This window comes from Mirounga angustirostris, unplaced genomic scaffold, assembly GCF_029215605.1.
Source record: "Mirounga angustirostris isolate CCGP_5_RB_7025 unplaced genomic scaffold, mMirAng1.0.hap1 SCAF_3, whole genome shotgun sequence".
In the NCBI taxonomy this organism is placed as follows: domain Eukaryota; kingdom Metazoa; phylum Chordata; class Mammalia; order Carnivora; family Phocidae; genus Mirounga; species Mirounga angustirostris.
This window is the reverse complement of record NW_026991711.1, coordinates 86,250,159-86,272,471: the sequence shown is the minus strand read 5'-3', so window position 1 is coordinate 86,272,471 and position 22,313 is coordinate 86,250,159. Positions and strand designations below refer to the sequence as shown.

General features: G+C 37.2%; 1 protein-coding gene across 6 annotated transcripts in view; it reads left to right on the top strand.

Annotated features, from left to right (window-relative positions):
- Window positions 1-230: 230 nt before the first annotated feature.
- Window positions 231-22,313, top strand: part of UGGT1 (UDP-glucose glycoprotein glucosyltransferase 1) — a 139,024-nt gene continuing 116,941 nt past the window's right edge. For 3 of the 6 annotated variants that reach the window (XM_064586350.1, XM_064586349.1, XM_064586351.1), the window contains exons 1-6: window positions 231-473; window positions 5,584-5,719; window positions 10,274-10,356; window positions 12,822-12,952; window positions 19,501-19,613; window positions 21,963-22,137. In XM_064586350.1, coding sequence (XP_064442420.1) covers window positions 416-473; window positions 5,584-5,719; window positions 10,274-10,356; window positions 12,822-12,952; window positions 19,501-19,613; window positions 21,963-22,137 — 696 coding nt within the window. In that variant the 5' untranslated portion in view covers window positions 231-415. The remainder of the gene's footprint in view (window positions 474-5,583; window positions 5,720-10,273; window positions 10,357-12,821; window positions 12,953-19,500; window positions 19,614-21,962; window positions 22,138-22,313) is intronic. The other 3 variants (XM_064586352.1, XM_045869099.2, XM_064586353.1) reach the window with 1 other exon arrangement.

Sequence of the window (22,313 nt, the reverse complement as noted above, 5' to 3'; positions counted from 1 at the left end):
AGGAGGCTGAAACCCGCAGGCGGCTTCATCACCTGGTACGGTTTTTCGGTCTCAGCGGTCAGTCCTAGTCCCATTCCCTAGACTTTAAAGGTGCCGTCCTCCCCAACTACACTACACAGCGCGACCAAAGACGGAAGTTGGGCCTTCCTCCGATACAAGATGGCGACCATGCGGCGCTCTACGCTGCCCCGACCGCGACTCGGCAGCCGGAAGTCCTCCGGCCCTCGCCATTAGGAAGCGGAAGTAAAAGGCTGTAGGTAGTTGGGCTATTGCTCTGCGAGACCGGCTTGTGAGGGGAGCCGCGGGAAAGGCGCGTGTCGGCCGCTCACTGGCGCAGCCGCTGCCGCCACCGTCACCGCCCCGCCCCGCCCCAGCGTTCTCGCTGGCATCGTCGCGGACGAAGCGCGGTCCCAGCATGGGCAGGAAGGGGGACGCGGGCGGCGCGTGTGTCGCGGCTGCGCGGCCGTTGACAGGTACCCTGGCGTGGCGTGGGGAGGTCTCGTGGACGGGCAGAGGGTCTGGGACGCGAGGCGACCCCGTGCCCCGGTCACCTTGAGCTTCCGCTTCTTCCCTGACTCAGTTTCCCCTTCCGTGCCCCAGTCCTGTCCCTATATGCGAGTCCCGCAAGTTGCCCTCAGTGGTCTTCTGGGCAAGGTATCGCTTCAGCGAGAGTGGCCGCGGGCTCTCTTTAGCGGTCTTGAGCCTTCATTGAAGAGCTTTGAGACCCGTGTGCCCAAGTGCAGAGGAGGTGGGGGAACTGCCCTAACCTGAATTTAGACCAAACCTGACCCTAAGTAGATTGAGAACCAGCAGTTTGCAGGACTCTGATTGGAGAACGACGTGATCTTTTTATAGATTTCTATTTTCCCTAAAATGAATTCGCGTGATGCATATTGGTTGCCGTTTTCATTTAAATACGAGGATCTGTTGGCTGGATAAGATCGGATGATCCGGTTTCACTTTTTGTGGGACCTGCCAGAAGAATAAAATCTGCGTACATCGCCAATAAGTTATGGATGTGAACTATTCTTCGTTGGCCAAAATCACTAGATTGTTTTGCATTTCTTGCCAGATTTGAGGACTAGCATATTTTGTTCATTTGAAGTCCGGAGGTCTTATACCTTACTGTGTTACACTATCTTGGAAACATTCATTGTGCACTTGCCAGCCAGTTTTAGTGTGATATTTGAAGACACTTAAAATAGTTACTTAACACCACAAAATTTGGGATGATTGTAGCTTTTCCACTTGGCTTGCTTTTGATAAACTTAGTTGATACTTTTTTTTAAAAGATTTTATTTATTTATTTTTACAGACAGAGTAGGGGGAGGGGCAAAGGGAGAGGGAAAGAGAATCTCAAGCAGGTTCTGTGCTGAGCCTGAAGTGGGGGGAGGCTTGATCTGTCGACCCTGAGATCATGACCTGAGGGGAAATCAAGAGTCTGAGCTTGACCACTGAACCACCTAGGTGCCCCGACACTCATTTTAATAAAGGAAATAAACATTGCTTAGTACAGTAGCATGACAACTTTATAGCCCACGTTTAACTTGAGGGGAAGAACTTGAACTATGTAGAAAATTCTGTTAGGTCTTCCCTGCAGTTACCTGTGATCATTTTCATATCAGATGTGTAGTAACTACTATTATAAAAATTTAGATTTATGTGGCTCACAGCAAATGGACTTGCTAATAGGTATAAATGCATATTAAGTTTAATTATTTGGGAAGTAAATTTATTTCTCAGGAAGGGTCCTTCCTAATATTTTTCCTCACTGTTCTGTATGTGGAAGCTCAGATGGCTGTAAACTTGCAGGGTGCAAGTTGTTTTTTTAAGAGTTTGTCAGCTATTATCTTCAGTTTAGAAATGGAAAAAGAAGGAGTTGGTGATTTAGAATTTTATGCCTCTTCTGTTTTCCAAAAAGTGAAAAGTGTTTTGGCATAATACAATTTTTATTAATATTTCCAATATCTTACTGTAGATCAATGAATAGGAGATAGTCATTAATTTAAACTAAGGAAAATGGGCCACAGACTAGATCTTACAGATAATACATTTGGGCCTAGGACTTACAGAATGTTTTTAATTTACCCACCATGCCGCAAGCATTGTGCCTATGATCATGCAATGCCACATTGTAGATTCTGACAGCTATTATTTCTCACAGTATTCATATTTACTTAAATTACAACATTTAAGGACCACTAGGATCAGAGTGATAAGATTCTCATAAAATGAAGACATTCTGAAACAAATGGCCACTTCAGTGAAGTTCTTACTTCTTCTCTAAAACAGTCTTTTCCTGTAGTTTAGCCTGTGGCATCAAGGATGTGGGGTCTAGGTAGGAAAGCTCTTCTTTAATGTCCACTTTTCTCTGTCATCTCCAGTGGTGCTACACCTTGCCCCAAGAACTCTCTCTCTCTTTTAAAATAGTTCAAGGGGATCTCTGGGTGAGTCTTGGTGCATAGTTTTCATTTTAACCCTTCTTAAGTCCTAGGCTTTTTGTAGCATCTTTCCTCTTGGTGTCACACTCCTTTCTTTCTCTTTGCTTTCATTCTTCCCTTAATGAATGAAGCATGTATTTGTTTATTTCATTTGGAGCACCTCCTGTGTTCCAGGCATTATGCTAAGCATATGGCCGGGACAGACAAAACTCCCTGCTCTTGAGGAGCTCACATTCTGTCCCCGAAGCGAGCCTGAATACAGATCTGTCAGGCTAGTTGGTCAGTTCACTTTGGTCCCAACTTCAGGCTGTCATGCTTGGTTTCATGTTGAATCTGTGCCTTCCTCAGTCATCTATATCCCAAGGACTCTGCCCCTAGGAAGTCCCTGGACTTGCCTTGGTTCTCACAAGAAAGCTCTTTGCTCAGTCAGGGTCAGCACAGTATGAATTCTTATCCTTCCAAACCAGACAACCAGGGGGATAGCATAGTATTGTGGAACTTAAAAACAGGCAGATGTGGGTTCCAGGCATTGCTATTTATTAGTCAGGCAAGTTCCTCAGCCTCTCTGAGCTTCCATTTTCTTATTTTTAAAGTGAGAGTGATAGTGTTTCAGCCATTATGCCATATAGTTATAGAATATCTGCTGTTTGCCAGGTACTGTGCTATTTGCTGTGGTGAACAAAGTAGATATGGCTGCCACACTTCTCCTGGATAGTTGTGTGGAAGGACTAGATATCATGGTATATGCAAAGTACCTGACACCATGCTTGGCCCAGAGCAATTGCTCAGTAATGCTCATGTTTCCTGGGGGACCTCTTGTCACTCCCTGTTCCCCACTCTATGCATGCAGCCTGCTTGGGGTTACTGGCAGTGGTGTCCAGTTTCCAGTCCAGAATTACCACTTTTGGGATTATATGTCTAGGCCCCTTCAGGGCAAATTGTAAACAGAGCTGTAGTGCAGTACTGCTTGAACATAGTTCATATATTCTGTCTCCAGTTTAGAAGTTTCGTGACTTTTGGGGAGGATTTTTTTTCCCTAACCACAGAAAATGTATTTCCAAGACATTTTTTTGAGCCCATGTAATAACGATGATGCATTATTATTCTGTAATTTAGAAGGTGGTTTCTTATGAGAATGTCTTTTATTAGAACAATTAATTCTATATTTTCATGTTGCTTTTTCATTCTCAGTGTCCTGGTGTGGCAATTTTCATGTTGCTTTTTCATTCTCATAGTGTCCTGGTGTGGCACATAGTGGTACTCCTATTTCAGAGTCTGAGAGACCAAGGGCCAGAGAAGTTACTAGGGAACTTGCTTATGGTTAAACTGCTAGTAAGTAGCAAACGCAGTAATTTATCAGAAGTCCCTGACTCTGAAAGGTTCTCTCTTTTCGCTCACCAAGTTTTTCTATCATGCAGAGCAGGTTTCTGAGGCTATAGTTCAGGGGCCTGTAGGGGAGGGTGTCTAAGAGTTCTGGAGTGGTCTGAAGTTATATGTAAAAGTTTCGGTCCTTGCTTGCCCCTCTGTAGGAAATGTCAGTAACTTTTGCTTCACTCTGAAAGAGCCACCCTCCCCACCCCCCACCTCCCACCCCAGCCAGAAATCACTGCTAACGGGTTTCAGTGTCAGGGGTCTACTTGGTTAGCCCTAGTCTTTTCAAATGTTGGTTATTTACTTATTTATTTATTTATGCATGCTTATTTATAAATGGGATATTAATATTAATTAGCCAATTAAATCAATCAGTTAAGCTGGCAATGCCTGGACTAAAGTAACTTTTCTATTTGGTTTAATTTATTTTGCTTTTGACCATTTGTTTTTTAGAGATACTGTGTGTTATATGAAGCAGGATATTGGCACAAATGTTAATGCTTTTTGTAAAAAGAGGGTACTGACTGGTCCTCCAAACAATAGCTTTTCTAACCAGTATCTCAAGGAATTGGGGTGAGTCTGGGGTGAGCCTTACCAGACATTAGTATGCAGAAGCACAACTTTGTTTTGGTGTTTCCCACATATTCAGGTCCTCTTTGGGTTCCCATTCAAATGGGTGGAACTTAGATACTGACTTAAGATAGCCTGGGGGAAGTCTGATTAGGGTTCTATGAGGCAGTCTTCTGAGGTGAAAAATCAGGCCAAAGAAACCTGCAGCTGGAGGCCTTTTTCTGAAATGATCTGGACACCTCACTGTGCTTGAGGAGGTTGCTGCTGGGAGTTCAGGAGGCCTGCATTCGATGGCCATGCCAATTTACCAGTGACCCCAACTTCTTTATTTTGTAGATAGGGACCCATTGAGTTCTAACATTCTTCATTCAGAACTGGTATTTGCTATTTGCATTTATATTCAAGACCCATTGGTTAGCTCCCTGGGGCTGTGGTAACAAAGTATCAAATTGTGTGGCTTAGAGCAATGACAGTTTCTTTTCTTCCAGTTTTGGAGGCCAGACATTCTAAATCAAGGTGTCACAGGATCATGTTCCCTCTGGAATCTGTAGGGAGTCTTTCTTTGCCTCTTCCAGCATCTGCTAGCCCTAGGAGTTCTGTGGTTTGCAGTATAGTTCCAGTGTCTGCCTCCGTCTTTCCTGGCATTCTCCCTGTGTCTATTCACATGGTGTTCCCACTGCATGCCTGTCTCTCTGTCCACATTTTCCTTCTTTTGTAACACCAGTCTTACTGGATTAGGGCCCACCCTAATGACCTCATTTTAACTAGATTACCTCTGTTAAGACCCTGTTTCCAAATAAGTTCATATTTCGAGGTGCTGGGTTAGGACTTTTGGGAGGACACCATTTAATACCCATCATTTACATTTTCATCTGCCTCAGCTTTGTTTACTGTCATGCTTCGTAAACTTTGTGTGCAACCTGCTGTGCCACCAACTGACTTTTATACCTGTGCATAGTATAGGCGCCCCAGGAAATGAAATGGAGTCTTTGTAGGAAAGAGTGTATGATCTATACTCCTTTAATTATGTATCAGTCACTCAGCAAGTTGAAACCATGGCGATAGTAGGTGCTGTTAAATTTTAGAAGCATTTCCATTTCTGTAATTTTCATGTTATTTTGTGTCTCTAAGTATCAAGACTCAGGTTTAAACATTTCTTTGTAGCAAAACCTTTTTCTTTTTTTTTTTTTTCCCTTTTTAGGGGTTTGCTATAAAATGGGACTTCTGATTATATTCACTGGACTATGGCTGTTTTCCTCAGTAAAGGCAGATTCAAAAGCCATTACAACCTCTCTTACGACAAAATGGTTTTCCACTCCGTTGTTGTTAGAAGTCAGGTAAGAAGACATCTTTTTTTCCTTTAATGTGTTTGAGTAAAAATGTGGGATCTGCTAGTGAGTATTCAGGAGCTTTTTTAGGCAGCGAGATTATCATCACATGCATTTAGTCAGCGCCTCTTTCAGTGTGCATTGTGCTGTGTGCTAGTCAGAGGCTGTTAGAACCACAGAATCTGTCAGTAGGATAGGATAATATTGATTCATAGAGATACTTAGGGACTTCTTTGGACAAATATATTGAACTGGTTAAACTATCTTCCAAGAAAGGTGTACATGTGGTAATAAAGGAAGAGAAAGTTGTACTTAAAGGGATTTTTCTATTTATTTGAAAAAGGTTTTAAGAGATGTTTAATAAAAGAGAAAGAAGAGAGTTTGGCAAGATGGGGGGAAAGAGGGCCTGCTCCTTCTAAGAAGCTGGAAGAAGATCTTGAGATACAAGAACGCAGAGGGGAGTCCGAGGACAAGGCTAGATTTTATCTAAGATTTACATGTTCCACATTTTAACATCTCCAAAATTAAGATGCATTTTAATACAATCAAGATGTTATCTTACAGTTAAAATCAGTAACATTTTCCTTTTTAGTGTTTCATAAAAATGATATGTCTTAAAATTGACAGTGTCTTAAAATCTATAAAATACAATATAGTCAATGATTTCTTGGGAAATTTTGTATTCCAAGTGTATTTTTTAGTTAGTGTTTATAATATAAATAACCAGATACCTCTCTTTTAGTCAGTTTTTTGTTTATAGAGGGAAACTTATTTTTATTGTATCTGAAATAATATATAGCTAGGACTTGTAGAGAATCTCCTAAAACATAAATTTAGGTAGATTGAATGGCAAGCAGTTGGTAAATCTCAGAATTTGATAGTGCTAGAAATTTGAACTGTTGCATTACTTCAATTAACCTTGGTCTGTCTTTGTACTCTTCAACTTAGAATTTTGTCTTCTGACATTTCCTCCTTCATCCCTAGAAAAATGTGAATGAAGAGTTTTTGTTGTGGTGATTGTGTTTATGAATAGTTGCATCTCCTAAGGAAACAGCTTCATTTGGTATTGATAAGAAGACTAGTGGGAAAGTGGGACTTTTAGGATCTGATTTTAGCTTGCTGAGGAGCCTCATGGACTTTCTTTTGATTAGACTTAACCTTGTATCGCTCCTCTGTGCCTCCCTTTTCTCAACAATAAAATGGCCAAAAGAAAAAATTCCTACTGCATTTATTTCATAGCAGTGTTATAATTTGATAAATGGTTTGAGCTCTTCCAGTGTCAGAACTTTATTAGATAGAGAGGGCACTTATAAAAGTGAAGTGACCGAAGGTTGAGATCTATGCTGCCTGAGTGGACTCTATTAGCTGACCTTCCCACCACCCCACCTTATTTTGGCTGATTTGTCTGGTGTAAATCTAAGTGTTTGAGGTTTACTATATTTTTTAAATAATTTTGTGCAATTAAACTGTAACATGTTTTATAATACTTCGCTTGACATTCTTTACTGAGTTCTACTCAGTTACTCTCACACTAATTTTTTGTTTTGTACATTGTCTTAAGATTTTTATGGCATATACTTATGGGACTTTTGAAAAAGCATGTTAAAACTGTCAGCCTTAATTAACCCATTTTTTTCAGTTTCTTTGATCTCTGTGAAGTGAATAATACATACTGCTTCCTCCACCAACTTTTCCTTTCACAAACATTGCCCCTTTTCATGATTTCCTGGCCATTTGCCATTTTGGTTGACTATTTTTAGTCCTCTTCTGTGGCTATTTGCAGACATTTTGCCAGGGTAATGGCAGTCTAGGCAACTCAGAAATAAGTTGCGCATATTAGAAATCCTTGATATTTCCCTACAGAAGTAGCTGAGGCCACTATTCTTCCCTCCAGGTCCATGGCAGACATGGATGGCAGATCACAGCATTGTCCATCTGAGTGAGGGTGAGGGGACAGAATATATCTCTACACATTGAGGCATGCAGCTACCACAGATACTTTACCTTCCCTGTATCTAGCCCTTAGGGACTAAAAATATTCCCATGTATATTTTTAGATTAGGCCTGATCCTAATGAAGCAGTTGTAGCTTTCTGGTTGTTCATGAAGTGATATATATTTAATTGAAGTAGAACACTGAATATGTTTTGAACAGCCGTAGTTACTAACAGAAATCTTGTATAAATAAAGCTACTGTTGTTAAAATGGAAACCAATAATCATTTATTGAGTACTAGATACTATAGTGGCCCAAGAATGCAGAATGATAGAGATATAAATCAAATAGATTTGATTTTGCATTCCAGATTTTTCATTTGCTAACTCTGTGCTTAAGCAAATCAGTAACCTCTCTGAGTTACAGTTTCTTCATTCTAAAAATGGTTATAAATCAGGGTGGCTGTGAGGATTTAAGGGCGTGGGTGAATATACCAAGCATAGTGGCTGTTGCATAGTAAGCCCTCCTTAAATATTCATTTCCCTTCCCTTACTAGTTCTTTATGGAAGGAAGACCAATTCTGATCTCCAACAATAACTTTGGAAATCTAGAAAACAAGTTTGTTACCAGATTTATGCTATCTGGTGGACGTTCAGGTTGTTTATGTTTTTTTTTCTTCTGTCATAGACTAAAAACTTTTTATTGTGATCTTTCAAAACATTTGTAAGTGGAGAGAATGGTACATATAATGTGCTTTCCCTCTACCTGTCACTCAGTTTTGGCAATTATCAACTCAAGTCCAGTAACCCATAACTACCACCACCCTCCTCCCTTATCCTGCTGGAATATTTTAAAACAAATCCTAGACATCATATAATTTCATCCGAAAAACTGTAGATGTTGTACTCATGGAATAAGAATAAGAAGCTAAAAACAATTTAAAATGAAAAGCAAACAAAAATTATACTGTAAACAAATGGCAGCATTCCTTTTAATATTGTCTTGTATTGTTCTTACCTTCCTTGGATTAGTTCAGTGGATCTAGTCAATAATTTTCTTAAGACTGTTTGAAACTTAGATGTTGTAAGACTTATTTATGCAGTGGGAATGAAGAAGACAATATACTTCAAATTTTCCTGTAATTATATGAGGAGCATATATTTATTTGGAGATGACCTTTACAGGAAGGTCTTAGCTTCAGTGAATCCTCGTTTTCACCATTACAACCTTTGAGTGTATTATCCCTTCCCCCTCTTCCACAAGCTTATCTTGTGAATGCAGCTTTAATTCATGAATTTAGCGTTTATTTGCATATCATAATCTATTTGTCTTAGTATCTGTTTTCTTTTTTTTAAATTTTTTTTTTTTTAAGATTTTATTTATTTATTTGAGAGAGAGAGAATGAGAGACAGAGAGCATGAGAGGGAGGAGGGTCAGAGGGAGAAGCAGACTCCCTGCCGAGCAGGGAGCCCAATGCGGGACTCGATCCTGGGACTCCAGGATCATGACCTGAGCCGAAGGCAGTCGCTTAACCAACTGAGCCACCCAGGTGCCCCAGTATCTGTTTTCTTGATCATAAGCTATTATAGGGTTGGTATGATGTCTGTACTAGTTACTAGAAAGCCTAGAAGAATGCCACATTCAAGGAGGTACTAAATAATTTAATACATTGTGATAATGGGTATTTTCAGAAACCTGTTTTTAGAGAGGCTGTATTACCAGGAAATGTTTCTTATTTTTCCCATATTTCTGTGTCTAGCTGTGGAGTAGAGTGAGAGTTGTACACCCCAGTGTTGACAAGTAATGGGAAAGTCTTCCTTTGGCTAGGTAAGCTGAGATCCAGATCTGTAGTTTGCTTTAAGACAGTGAAAGATCACCACTACGTTAGTATTTTGTCTCAGGAGAAGATAACCAATTTACATGAATCATTCAATCAATACACACATTTTCTTTTAGGGATTTTAGACTCTGGAATGAAGGGAAATTTAGAACGGCCATTATTTAGATCCGTAGAGTAAAGTCAAGAAAAAATTAAGGTGGCGTTAAGTTCTAAGAACTTATTTTATTAAACTGAAATTTGGTGATCTTGAAAATTTGGATTTATGGATGTTAAAAGATTACAACATGCTTCCTTTAGTCTCCTAGAAATTTTTTTAGGGTTCACGGTTTCCTTGGGAGAACCTTAGGCAAAACATATTTTTTGTTCTTTGAAAGTTCTTTCAGAAAATAAGTGAGCAGAACTAGTACCAGAATTATCAGTTCTTAATTCTACTTCTACTACCAAAAGCATTTTCACAAAATGGGGTTTCATAAGCTTTATTTATATTGGGACTTCCCTCTTGTTACATTATTATTCCAGGTTTCTTATGGAATACCTATTAGGCTATTAATATGAATAAGTGAATAAGCTACTAAGGTAATTAGTTATTAATAGCCAATAAGCTAATAAGACTTGCTTATCATTAGAATATATATTATACATGCTTGTGTATAATATATATTATAAAAGCCAAACTCTGGACATTTGGAAGCTTAAAAATCTATTTTTACTCTTCTTTAGTAATGTAGCTTATATTAGAAGATTTTATTAAGTTGTTTTATTTCTGATATTTCCCCCCTTTTCTCCCAGTGAGTTTTTAGCAGAAGACAGTCAAGAGAAATTTTGGAATTTTGTAGAAGCCAGTCAAAATATTGGATCATCCGATCATCACGGTAAAATTGAAGCAAATGCTTCTTTGACTTTGGTATCTGGGAAAATATTAGAAAAAAATGGTCTCTTTCACAGTATTTGTGGCATGGCAATTAATGGAAAATGTTTTTATCTTTAATGACTAGAGTTGTGATGGTAGCCAGCAGAGCCAACACAAACTAATACTTTTGAAGCAGTTTATAACTTTGGCTATAAGTACTGCCTTTGATTTCTTCCCCCCCGCCTTGTTTTTGTTCTTTTGTGTTGTTTTATTAGAAGTGCTATGTGCATATTTTGTAGAAGTCAAATTCATTTAAAATTACTTAGTATTAAGTATTAACTTAATTACCATTGATTTTATTCCCTTTTTCTTTTGTTATGAACTAATTACACAACTCATCTGTTATGTTAGGTTCGGTATCGTTTATTAGTGCCATCCAAAATGTTTCCCGTTATGCCTGCCAGCCACCCACAACTTGAGTGTCAAGGTATCATATGAATGACAATGTCAACTGTATCACTTGTTTACAGTTTATAATGTGCATTCCCACTTTCTAGTTCAGTGTAAGCTTTGTAGATGTTTGTAGTATAAACATAACTAGTCAAAGATGTGGATACACAGGTAGCTAAAACCTTGAATGTTACATTGACAGGCCTTGTTGAAGAGCAAATGTGTGAAAACAATGTGACTGCTATTAATATTTAACTGAATTGTTTTTTAACTTTTTGATTTTTATTAAAAATAATACAAATTTTAAAAGTCAAGTCTGAATTTTTTTGTGATATTAGTACATAAAGGTTTGAGCAAACATCTGTAGTTTGAGTTACATAATTTAGAGTCAACTGGAATTGTTTGTGTTATCGAAAAAAATCATTTTACTTTTAGTATACAATTTCATAAAACAAATTTATCGAAGTGGGTCTTATAATGAAATTTGAACTCTGACATTTGAAATGAAATTTCCTCAATATAAATGATAATATGTTCTTGGTTAAAGTTGGGGGTATGAATTCTTGGAAGTGATCATAAAAATATGTTAAATATTTTATTTGAAATGTTATTCATTGTCTCACCACCCAAAGGTATTGACCATTAACATTCTGGCAACATTTTAAGTATTTCTTTCTGATGTCTTTTTCTACTTAGAAGATGCTAAGGCATATAGAATCTTTTGTATTTTGCTTTTCAAAATGTTAGTTATATTCCTTAAAAACTTTTTTTGATACATAATATATGATTTACTAGTCAAGCTTATAAAATGCTTATACAGAAAAATCTTGTTCTCTCCCTGTCCCCGCTCCTGTTTCTTCCCTGCTTTTTATAACTATTTAAATTATTTTGTTTAGCCTTCAGTGTTTTTTTTTTTTTAACAACAAATACATCATATGTATTCTTATTTCTCATTCTTTCTTACAGTAAAAAAGATAGCTCGCTATGTACAGTTGACCCTTGAATAACATGGGTTTGAACTTCATGGGTCGACTTATACTCAGATTTTTTTCTGTAAACACAGTATAGTACTTAAATGTATTTTCTCTTTATGATTTTCTTAATAACATTTTCTTTAGCTTACTTTATTGTAAGATTACAGTATAAAATTGCATATAACCTACAAAATGTGTGTTAATTGACTTTTATGTTATCGGTATTGCTTCCTGTCACCTGTAGGCTATTAGTAGTTAAGTTTTTGGGGAGTCAAAGTTATACGTGGATTTTTGACTGCATGGGGCGGTTGATGCCCCTAAACCCTGTGTTGTTCAAGGGTCAACTGTACATTGTTTTGTACCTTGCGCTTCAATAATATATCCTGGGGATTTTTTGATACTGGTACGTGTATTTTTTTCCCCCTCAGATAGTTTGTTGCAATTTTTAAATGCTTCTTTCCAAACTACAATTTTGTTAATATCCTTTAATACTCTGTACTTCCTCATCACACTGCTCAGTTTTGCTGGGTTATTTGAGTAGGTAACAAACATATGGTAGGCACTGGGGATACAAAGATAAATACATTATAACTTCTGCCTATGGGGGCTCAAAAACTATTTGGGAAGAGGTAGATAGTGAGTAAATAATTTAGTAAATGATGTGATAAATGAAAGAGGTAAGGAGAAAAATATTATGGGACCAAAGAAGAGATGTACTTGGTCCAGTGAGGCATGGGGTAGGGATTGGGAGTGACTTTGCAGAGTAGGTGATGTCACAGCTGAATTCTTCTTGTGGAGGTAGGTAGGAGTTAGTCATCCAGGTAAGTGGGACAGTTACGGTCCAGGTAGAGGGAATAGTGTGAACAAAGGGAAGAAGAGAGGAAGAGTCCAATTACTTCCTGTACTCTAGAGAATTCTAAGCATTTGACAACAGTTCAAGATAGGATAGTGGTAAAATTTTGCCACGATATGCCTCTGTAACACGTAGCTTTATACTTTATGAACTATCTTATTTGGATATGTCTAGTTGTACATAATTATTTTGGATAATGTTCTTTGACAGGTACTGATTATTCCTATTATCATGCAATATTAGAAGCTGCATTTCAGTTTCTGTCACCTCTACAGCAGAATTTGTTGAAATTTTGTCTGTCCCTTCATTCGTATTCAGCTACAATTCAAGCCTTCCAGCAGGTAAGTTCACTGCTTAGAGATAACAGTTTTTTTTAGGGGTTGTATAACGTGATGATTGGATATATTGCGATTGTCCTGGCATTGTGTTACAGAGCTATAACTTTTCTGATTGAAATTTCTGAGGATTTCTTTATAAATAGAAAGCAAAGCTGACATTAAATCTTCAGATCACAGGTTTTTTTTTTTTAGTAAAAATCCATAATTTGCACTTATTTTCACTTAAGAAGAAAAGAATATCCACACAAAAATGAAACTACCAGACTTCATTTATACAACACAGTGTAGGAGGCATAGTCGTGTTAAACCAATTGACCGTGAATCTGATCACAGCCTGTAGATCTAAAAGCAGTTCACAGGAAATTCAGGGAATGGGAAATACGAAGCAATATCACAGGGGTAACAGGAAAATCTGGAATGTAGGAAAATTTGTAGTTTAAATGATCTGATTCCTTCAACAAATGTTATAAGGAAAGAAAGGAGGGAAGGAAGAATTCAAGAGAGACTTAAAGTATATGTCAGCTTAATGCAATGTGTGAATCTTGTTGGATTTTGAGTTGAACAGACTCCCATAAAAAAAAAAAAAGATGAGAGAAGCGAAGATGAGCATACACCGATCATATATTTGATGTAAAAGAAATGTTAGTTTTAAAACCGCTATTTTATTATAAAATAAAACAGGCATAGAAAACCACTCACAAGAAATATGTAGTGTAATGAATTTTTGCAAAGGGAGCACTTGTAATTTTCTTTCAGGTCAAGAAATAGAACTTAGCCAGGCCCTTTGGCAGTCCGCCCTTCTTGTGCTCTGCTCTCATCACAGCTACCTTTCACCCTCCAATAGGAACTACTTTATCAACCTCTTTTGAAATGACTTGCTGCACTTCTTTATCATTATGTTGCCTAAGAATGCATCTCCACACAATAGTTTAGTCTTGCTGAGTTACAAAAATTTTGATAATTTTTTTTGGTGGGGGCGTTGAATTTACAGGTTCTTCTATCCCTTTCCTTTCTTTGAATAAATTTTTTCACAGTCTGTATTTTGTTGACCACATACTCAGGATGCAGTTCAACTTATTTTCTGTCCTCTGTTTCCTGCACATTGGCAGCTGATCCAGAGGCTCAATGAGAATTGTGTTTCATCCTTTTGGCAAGTGTAAAGGTAGTGCTCTGTTTCATGAGGAGATACCTAATGTCTTTCTTCTCTTTTTGATTTAGCAGTCATTACCGCTCTATGGTTAATCCATTAATTCTTTGGGGGTTGTGAAGTGGTGACGCTCATTTTTTTTGTTGTTGTACATATCCTCACCTGGTACTGTTCACATGGGGAAGGCAGAATACATAATTGATTCTTTCCTGCTATTTACCAGGTTTTTGAATGAGTTTGATTCACTAGCATCCTTTTACTTTAACCATTTAGTTTTTTGTTTCAACTCTTTTTTTATTGTGGGAAATGTAGACAAAGTAAGATTTATCGTCTTGGCCATTAATTTAAGTGTACAGTTCAGTGGTATTCAGGACATTCTTACTGTTGTGCAAGCATCACCACCATTCATCTTTAGAACTCCTTTTGTCTTGCAAACTGAAACTTTCTACTCCTCAAATAATAACTTCCTATCCCCCCTCCCCTCCCCCCCCATGCTTGGTAACCACAATTCTATTTTCTATCTCTGAGTTTGTCCATTTTAGATACCTCATTTAAGTGGAATCATACTGTGTTTGTCCTTTTGTGTCTGGCTTAATTTCACATAGCATGATGTTTTTAAGGTTCATCTTTGTTGTAGCATGTATCAGAATTTAATTTCTTTTTATAATTGAATAATATTCCATTGGATGTATACAACATATTTGATTTATCCATTCATCTGTTGATGGGCATTTGGATTGTTTCTTCCTTTGGCTATTGTGAATAATGCTGCTTGGAACATTGGTTTATGACTGTCTGGTTGAGTCTCTGTTTTCAGTTTTTTTGGGTGTATACAGAAGAGTGTAATTCATGGATCATGTGGCAATTCTGTGTTTAACATTTTAAGGAATTACCAAACTGTTTTCCACAGCAGCTGCACCATTTTACATTCCCACCAGTAATGTACCAGGATTTCACTTTTTCCACATACTTCCCAACACTTGTTATTTTCTTTGTTTTGATAATGGCTGTCCTCATGGGTAGGAAGTAGTGTCTTGTGGTTTTGATTTTCATTTCCGTAATGACCAGCGATGTGGAGCATCTTGTCATGTGTTTATTGGCTATCTGTGTATCTTCTTTGGAGATTGGTCCATTATTTGTCTTTACCCATTTTTCAGGTGGATTGTTTTTGTTGTTTTGTTGTTGTAATCATTTATCAGATATATACTTTTCAAATATTTTTTTCATGTTCTATAGGTTGCCTTTTCACTGTTGATAGTGTCCATTGATACACAGAATTTTTAATTTTGATGAAGTCTGTTTTATCTGTTTTTTCTTTTGTTGCCTGTGCTTTTGGTGTCATATCCAAGAAGTCATTACCAAATCCAATGTCATGAAGTTTTACCCCTATATTTTCTTCTAAGAGTTCTATGGTTACCATATTAGCTCTCAAGTTAGGTCTTTGATCCATTTTGAATTTATTTTTGTATATGGTATAGAGTAAGAGTCCATTTTCATTTTTGCCTGTAGATACCTATTTTCCCAGTATCGTTTGTTGAGAGACTGTCCTTTTTTCTATTGAATGGTCTTGGCACCCTTGTTGAAAATCAGTTGAGCATATATATGAGGGTTTACTTCTGGGCTCTTTATTCTACTCCATTGGTTGGTATGTCTTTACTTATGAAAGTACTATCTGTTTTGATTGCTGAGCTTTGTACTAACTTCAGAAAACAAAATATGAGTCTTCTACTGAGTTCTTTTGATGCAGTGCGAGTAGTCTTTGATTGCTTCCTTGCTATCTGGTATGGTAAGTAGTTTCAGATTTATCTTGTATATCTCTGACCTTAGATTTGAGATCAGCTCTTTCTCTAGGAGGTTCATTAAAATTTGTTTGTTTTCTTTTGGTGGGAATGATATTTTAAGAGCACTATCTAGGCATTAGGGATACTCATTGCAAATGGGTTGGTCTTTGTTCTTAGACCTTTTAAATGGGCAGAGGTAGGAGGTGACTATGTGCATATCTAAAGGCAAAATATATAAAGCTATGCAAAGATGAAATACTTCATGAGTTCATACTGATATTTCCAATTCAGATTCAGGACTACTTTGTTACATCTGTAGGTCTTTTCTTCCACACTGAGAATATTGGTTCTCAAGGTTGTAAGGGATGATAGAATTAGACTGTCTTGTGGTTTACTTGTTTGTTTTATCCACGTTACATACACAGTAACCTTAATAACAGTAGTCATACCGTTTCCACAATTACATTTTCTTTCTTTCTTTCTTTTCTTTTTTTTTTTTTTAAGTGGCAGTAATTTTTAAGTCAGACTGACTGAGCCACTTCAGGTGCCCCCACAATTACATTTTCTATAAACAGTTAAAAATTTTTCTTTGGCCTAGTTATCCCCATTTTTAAAAATGAATATATTCTACCTAGAGCATAGATGTTTCGTATTATACTCTCCCCCTCAACCCTCATTTAGTCTTAGTTCTATAAATAATTTATATCTTTAATGCTCACAACCAGTCCTTTTGCTACATGTCTTTAGTTAGTTGGCTTTCCTGAGTCTTGCTTACTGGTAGATTCCTCAAGAGGGGCTCATAGGAACAATATTTCCTCAGTTTTGCATGTTTATATATGTTAGATACAAAGTCCTTGCTGTATATCTTCTTTCCTTGGCTAAAACGTATTTCATTTTCTTTTAGCATAAAATCTTGCAGAAAGTTGGATGATATCTTATATTCTTTCCCTTAAAGTCTCTTGGTCTTTTTGTCTAGAGGCCTGAAGGATTTTAAATTTTTCTTTAATATAGCTTACACTATATTCTAGTGAATTAAGACTTTGAAAAAATTGAAGAGTGATTGTTCTGGGTCAGTATTCTCAGGTTTCCAGTTATGTTCTTATTAATACCGAGTTTCAGATCATTTTTTATTTCAAGAAAGTTTTCTTAAAAACTTACTATAGTTTGTTTTAGTCCCTTGTTTTGGAATTCGTATCATCTCTGTCTCTGTATGTTGAACTTTCTTTGCCCAGCTTCATTGTCACTTTCTCTGAATTCCTTTCTCTTTATTTCTTTTTGATTTTTAAATATTTCCTCCTTTCATCTTCTATTTCTCTCTTTTTTTTTTTTTTTAAAGATTTTATTTATTTATCTGACAGAGAGAGAGAACAAGTAGGCAGAGGGACAGGCAGAGGGAGAGGGAGAAGCAGGCTGCCCGCTGAGCAGGGAGCCCGATGCGGGGCTCGATCCCAGGACCCTGGGATCATTACCTGAGCCGAAGGCAGACGCTTAACCGGCTGAGCCACCCAGGCGCCCCTTCTATTTCTCTTAAGTCATTACTTCTCATGTTTTTGTGCCCCTTCTAGTTTAGTCTTCATTTCTACAATGGTTTCTCTTTTACAGATTCTTTTCTCTTGAGTCTTTCGCCTCACTTCTGAGTTTTTCTAATTCTGCCTTAGGTTCTTCTTTACATCTAGTATAATTTTCTTGATATATTTTAACTTGTTTGAAATAGTAGTTCACATTTCCATCTGTTTTTTGGCTGTGTTTTTCTGACATGGCTTTATTAGCTATGCTCTCCAGTATGGTAACCAGTAGCCATGCGTGACTATTTAAATTTAAATAAGTTAAGATTAAATGAAATAAAAAATTTAGCTCTTCAGTTCCATCAGCCAAATTTCAAATGTTTAATGGTCACAGGTGGCAAGTGGCTACCACATTGGACAGTATAGATGTAGGAGATTTCTCTTGTTGCCGAAATTTCTGTTGTACAGTCCTCATCTATAAAAATGAGGATGTTACTCTCTTCCTCCCCCTCCCTTTTCTTAGCATTGTGTGGGATTTGACATTGAGACTTTTCTGCTCCTTTTGATGTGAAATTGGTTTCCTTATCTTTTAAAGGTTGGCATGGCTCCCTCTTCTGTTGATTTTAGGTAGTGTTAAAAAATACGGTGGCTTAAAAAAATGGTGGTATGGTTTTTGAGATTTCCTTTATTCCCCTCCTGCACTTTCACTGGACTTTCTCTTTAGTTGTCTCTATATTTCTGCGCTCTCCAAGTTTTATTAGACCCTCAGCAGTTTCTTCTTACAGTGGGGTCCTGTCCTTGCAAGTCTCCTAGCCTGTGAGTTTTGAGAGTTCAGAGCAGCTAAACTGCCCTAAGCCCTTTAACCTTTTCATGGGCCTCCTTGTGCTCACCTAGTACTAGATTGAACAAATGCATTGGCCCACCATACTTTACAGTGAAAACCTGTTGGCTCTTTGGTTTTCTTGTTGTCAGGATCATCAGAATCTCTTATTAAACATCCCTCTGCTTCCTTCTCCATGGCATCTGATACCTGCAGGTCTTATGTCATAGGGATATTTTTTCCCATTCAGTTTGTTATATGTGTTCTATTGGCTATCTAGTTGCTCTGTTTTAATGAGGGAACTTGGGAAGATTGAAAGACTATATTGCCAGTTGCCATCTATGCAGGATTTTATTACTTTTTTTTTTTTTAAAGATTTTATTTATTTATTTGACAGAGAGAGAGAGACAGTGAGAGAGGGAACACAAGCAGGGGGAGTGGGAGAGGGAGAAGCAGGCTTCCTGCCGAGCAGGGAGCCCGATGCGGGGCTCGATCCCAGGACCCTGAGATCATGACCTGAGCCGAAGGCAGTCGCTTAACCAACTGAGCCACCCAGGCGCCCACGACATCTTAATATTAATATATTACATAAGTGACATCAGTGCACACAGCAGTACTTGTCACTCTATTCTTTCTTTTCCCATCTCATACTCACTCTTCTCAATATGCCTCCCATTAAAGTTGCAGCTTGACTTGTCTCATTATGCATTGGCATTTATGCATTTCACTTTAAACATAAACTCATGTCTCATTCAGCCTTTCCCTGGAATAGCTTACTATGCTTCGTAGATAATTTTATCTTCCATCTATGTTCCTTTTTAGATCCAGTTACTGTTTTAGATTCTATGTCATTCTTCCTATTTCAGAGAGGGGTTCCAAGTTAATTTGCATATTATATTTATTATATGGACTTAAAATACTTAATAGGGACTGTGTAGTTACACTTTGATGCTTAAAGTTGAAATTTGTAAGCTTAGTTTTCTTCAAGGTACATACTGTATTCCTTGGACATCTTTTGTTATTTTCTGAGATAGAATTTTAAAGTTCTGTTTTGGGGATGATATTAACACCTACCTGTTTGGGTGATATTGGGAGGAGCTAGATGAAATAATACATAAGAAACAATGATGCATAAAAACTCTTAAATCCTGTCACATCATGGGGGTTCAGTAGATGTTAATTTTTGCTTTTACTGATGTTATTTCATTGCCATCTAATTACCTATTTAGAGTATTCATTCACATCCTTACTCTTTGGTTAGAGATCATTACAAGAATGTCTTGTGTCTTAAATGGCAGATAGCAGCTGATGAGCCTCCACCAGAAGGATGTAATTCATTTTTCTCTGTGCATGGAAAGAAGACCTGTGATTTTGACACCCTTGAGACTCTTCTCCTCACAGCATCTGAAAGGTAGATTGTATGTTTCTTCATGTAAATGTCACGCATTGCATTATGCTTTCTTCTATATCAAATCTACCATCAGATTTTTCTTAACGGGTTTTATAGTCTGTAGGTACAGTTGCTTAGAGTATGGATTCTGGAGCCAGACTGACTAGATTTGAATCCCAGCTCCATTACTTAAAATAGTTTTGTAAACTTAGGCAAATTACTTAACCTTTCGTTCCCTATCTCATTTCGAAGTGGAGATAATAAGAGTACTTAATGTTACTGTTCTTATTTAGTAATGACTGAGAAATTACATAGGCTTTGTCATTAGCTTAGTAAAGAATACCTGTGTATTAAAGCCAGTGCCTGAAGTAATGATATTAATGATGATGATCTCTCAGAGTATTATTAGTTTCAGACAAAGGAGACTATTTAAAAGATAATTGCAAGCTTAATTTGAATATTAAATTGGTAATTAATGGGCTGGCTTTTTTGCTTAATGGTAGGTTTCCTGTGGTGGACAGATATAACAGGTGCCTCTTGCTGTCTGGCTGTGGCAGTAACTGCATTGTACCTTCTTAGAGATAACAGTGATCGTTCTGTGGTGTTGCTCTGCTGTACCAGAAGAGTGTTTTAGGCAGGGTAGTTCTTCTTTAGTAAGATTGTCTGCCCAGCGCTTGTTCTCTGCTCACTAAATGGCATGAGGGCCTTTTACTCAGAATGACAACCAGAAAATGGGGTGCGTGTTCCAGCTATCTCCAGGTCCAGGAATGGACATTCGAAATGGCTTGCGTGGTAAAGTGCTGTTCCCTTGGAGTAAACATAATTGATTAAAAAAAACTCTTTCTTTAACTTGTTAAAACAATAATGTAGGGCTTCATAAAGAAAAGAGCGATGGTGTCTCCTCTTCTGAGAGATGGTAACTATTTTTAATGGTTTGTCATACTGTTTTAGACTTTTTTCTGTGGTTATAAATTTATACAGGTATGTAGATTTATTTTTACAAGAGGTTTCTTTCCATTAGTACATGTAGGTGTACCTCATTATTTTTAACGCGTGCAAAATAACTATGTAGGAATGTTCCATCGTTTTTTACTGATAGTTTTTAAAATTGTTTCCTATTTTTTTGTTTTTGTTATTATGGTAAGGTTATAGTGAACATCCGTATTTATATGTCTTTACTTTTGATGGAATAGTTTATTATAAAATAGTTTATTGTAAGAGGGAATGGCAGGTCATAAAGTCTGTGCAATAGGATCGATTAATATCTTTTTTTTTTTTGAGAGAGCGAGCGAGTGAGTCGAGAGGGACAGAAGGAGAGAGAAAACCCTAAGCAGGCTCCGCGTCCAACGCGGGGCTTAATCTCATGACCCCGAGATCACAACCTGAGCGGAACCAAGAATCAGACACCCACCTGACTGAGCCACCGAGGCCCCCAACATCTATTAATATCTTGATACCATTATTAGGGAATTTTTTGTGAGGGTGGAGTTATAAAATTCAGGAGGAAAACTTACATCATTTAGTAGGAAGATCATAGTAGTAAAAATACGGAGGAGGGAGATGCTGTGTTGGCATTTATGTGCTTAAAGCATCCTGTCTTTTCACATTATTTGTACTTATGTTTTCAGATAAAAGGATAATCTATTTAGGGGTGCCTGGGTGGCACAGTCATTTAAGCATCTGACTCTTGATGTAAGCTCAGGTCCTAATCTCAGGGTTGTGGGATTGAGCTCTGCGTTGGGCACTGTGCTCAGTGTGGAGTCTGCTTGAGATTCTCTCTCTCTGCCCCTCTCCCTGCTCATGTTCTCGTTCTCTCTAAAATATATAAAAATTTAAAAAAAAGAATAATCTATTTATATAGTAGAAAAACTTACTAAAGTTTTAGTATTGTGAAATGTGGATATGTTTCCTTTTTCTGGCTTTCATCCTTCTTTAGGAATTGGTAACAATTATGAATCAAAGCCTGCATTTTTATAGTTGGTATTTATATAATATACTTTTATTATTTTTGGTCATGAATAAGTAAGACTAATACCTAACAGTATTCTTACTAACTGAGAACTGTTTCAGATTTTGATATTCTTTGTATTAAGTTGCTTATAATCTTAAGTTATTGCTGCTGTAGCTAACTTGTACTGTTTTTAGTGTTTAAGAACTTTTTTAAGTTTAAAATTTTAAGGGGGGGTGGGTAGGAGGATGGGTGAAACAGATGGGGATTAAGGAGTGCACTTGTGATGAGCACCAGGTATTGTATGGGGGTGTTGAATCACTATATTGTATACCTCAAACTAATATAGCACTATATGTTAACTAAATAGAATTGAAATAAAAACTGAAAAAAAGTTTTAAGCTTTTAATATTTATTTTCAGACCCAAACCTTTATTGTTCAAAGGAGATCACAGATACCCCTCATCTAATCCTGAAAGCCCAGCGGTGATTTTCTACTCTGAGATTGGTTATGAGGAATTTTATAATTTCCACCGCCAGCTTATATCAAAAAGCAATGCAGGCAAAATCAATTATGTATTCAGACATTATATACTTGTAAGTATTGATTTATTTTAGCACTTTTATAAATGTTAATTTGCCCAGCATGATCTTAGCATGTAAGCTAATAATATTGCCCGTTTATAAAATTTTTTGAACTGCTTTTCATCATATCTGTTATTTGCACACAGGAGGTACTTTGCTTGCGTTTCTGAAGAAATATAAAACAATTA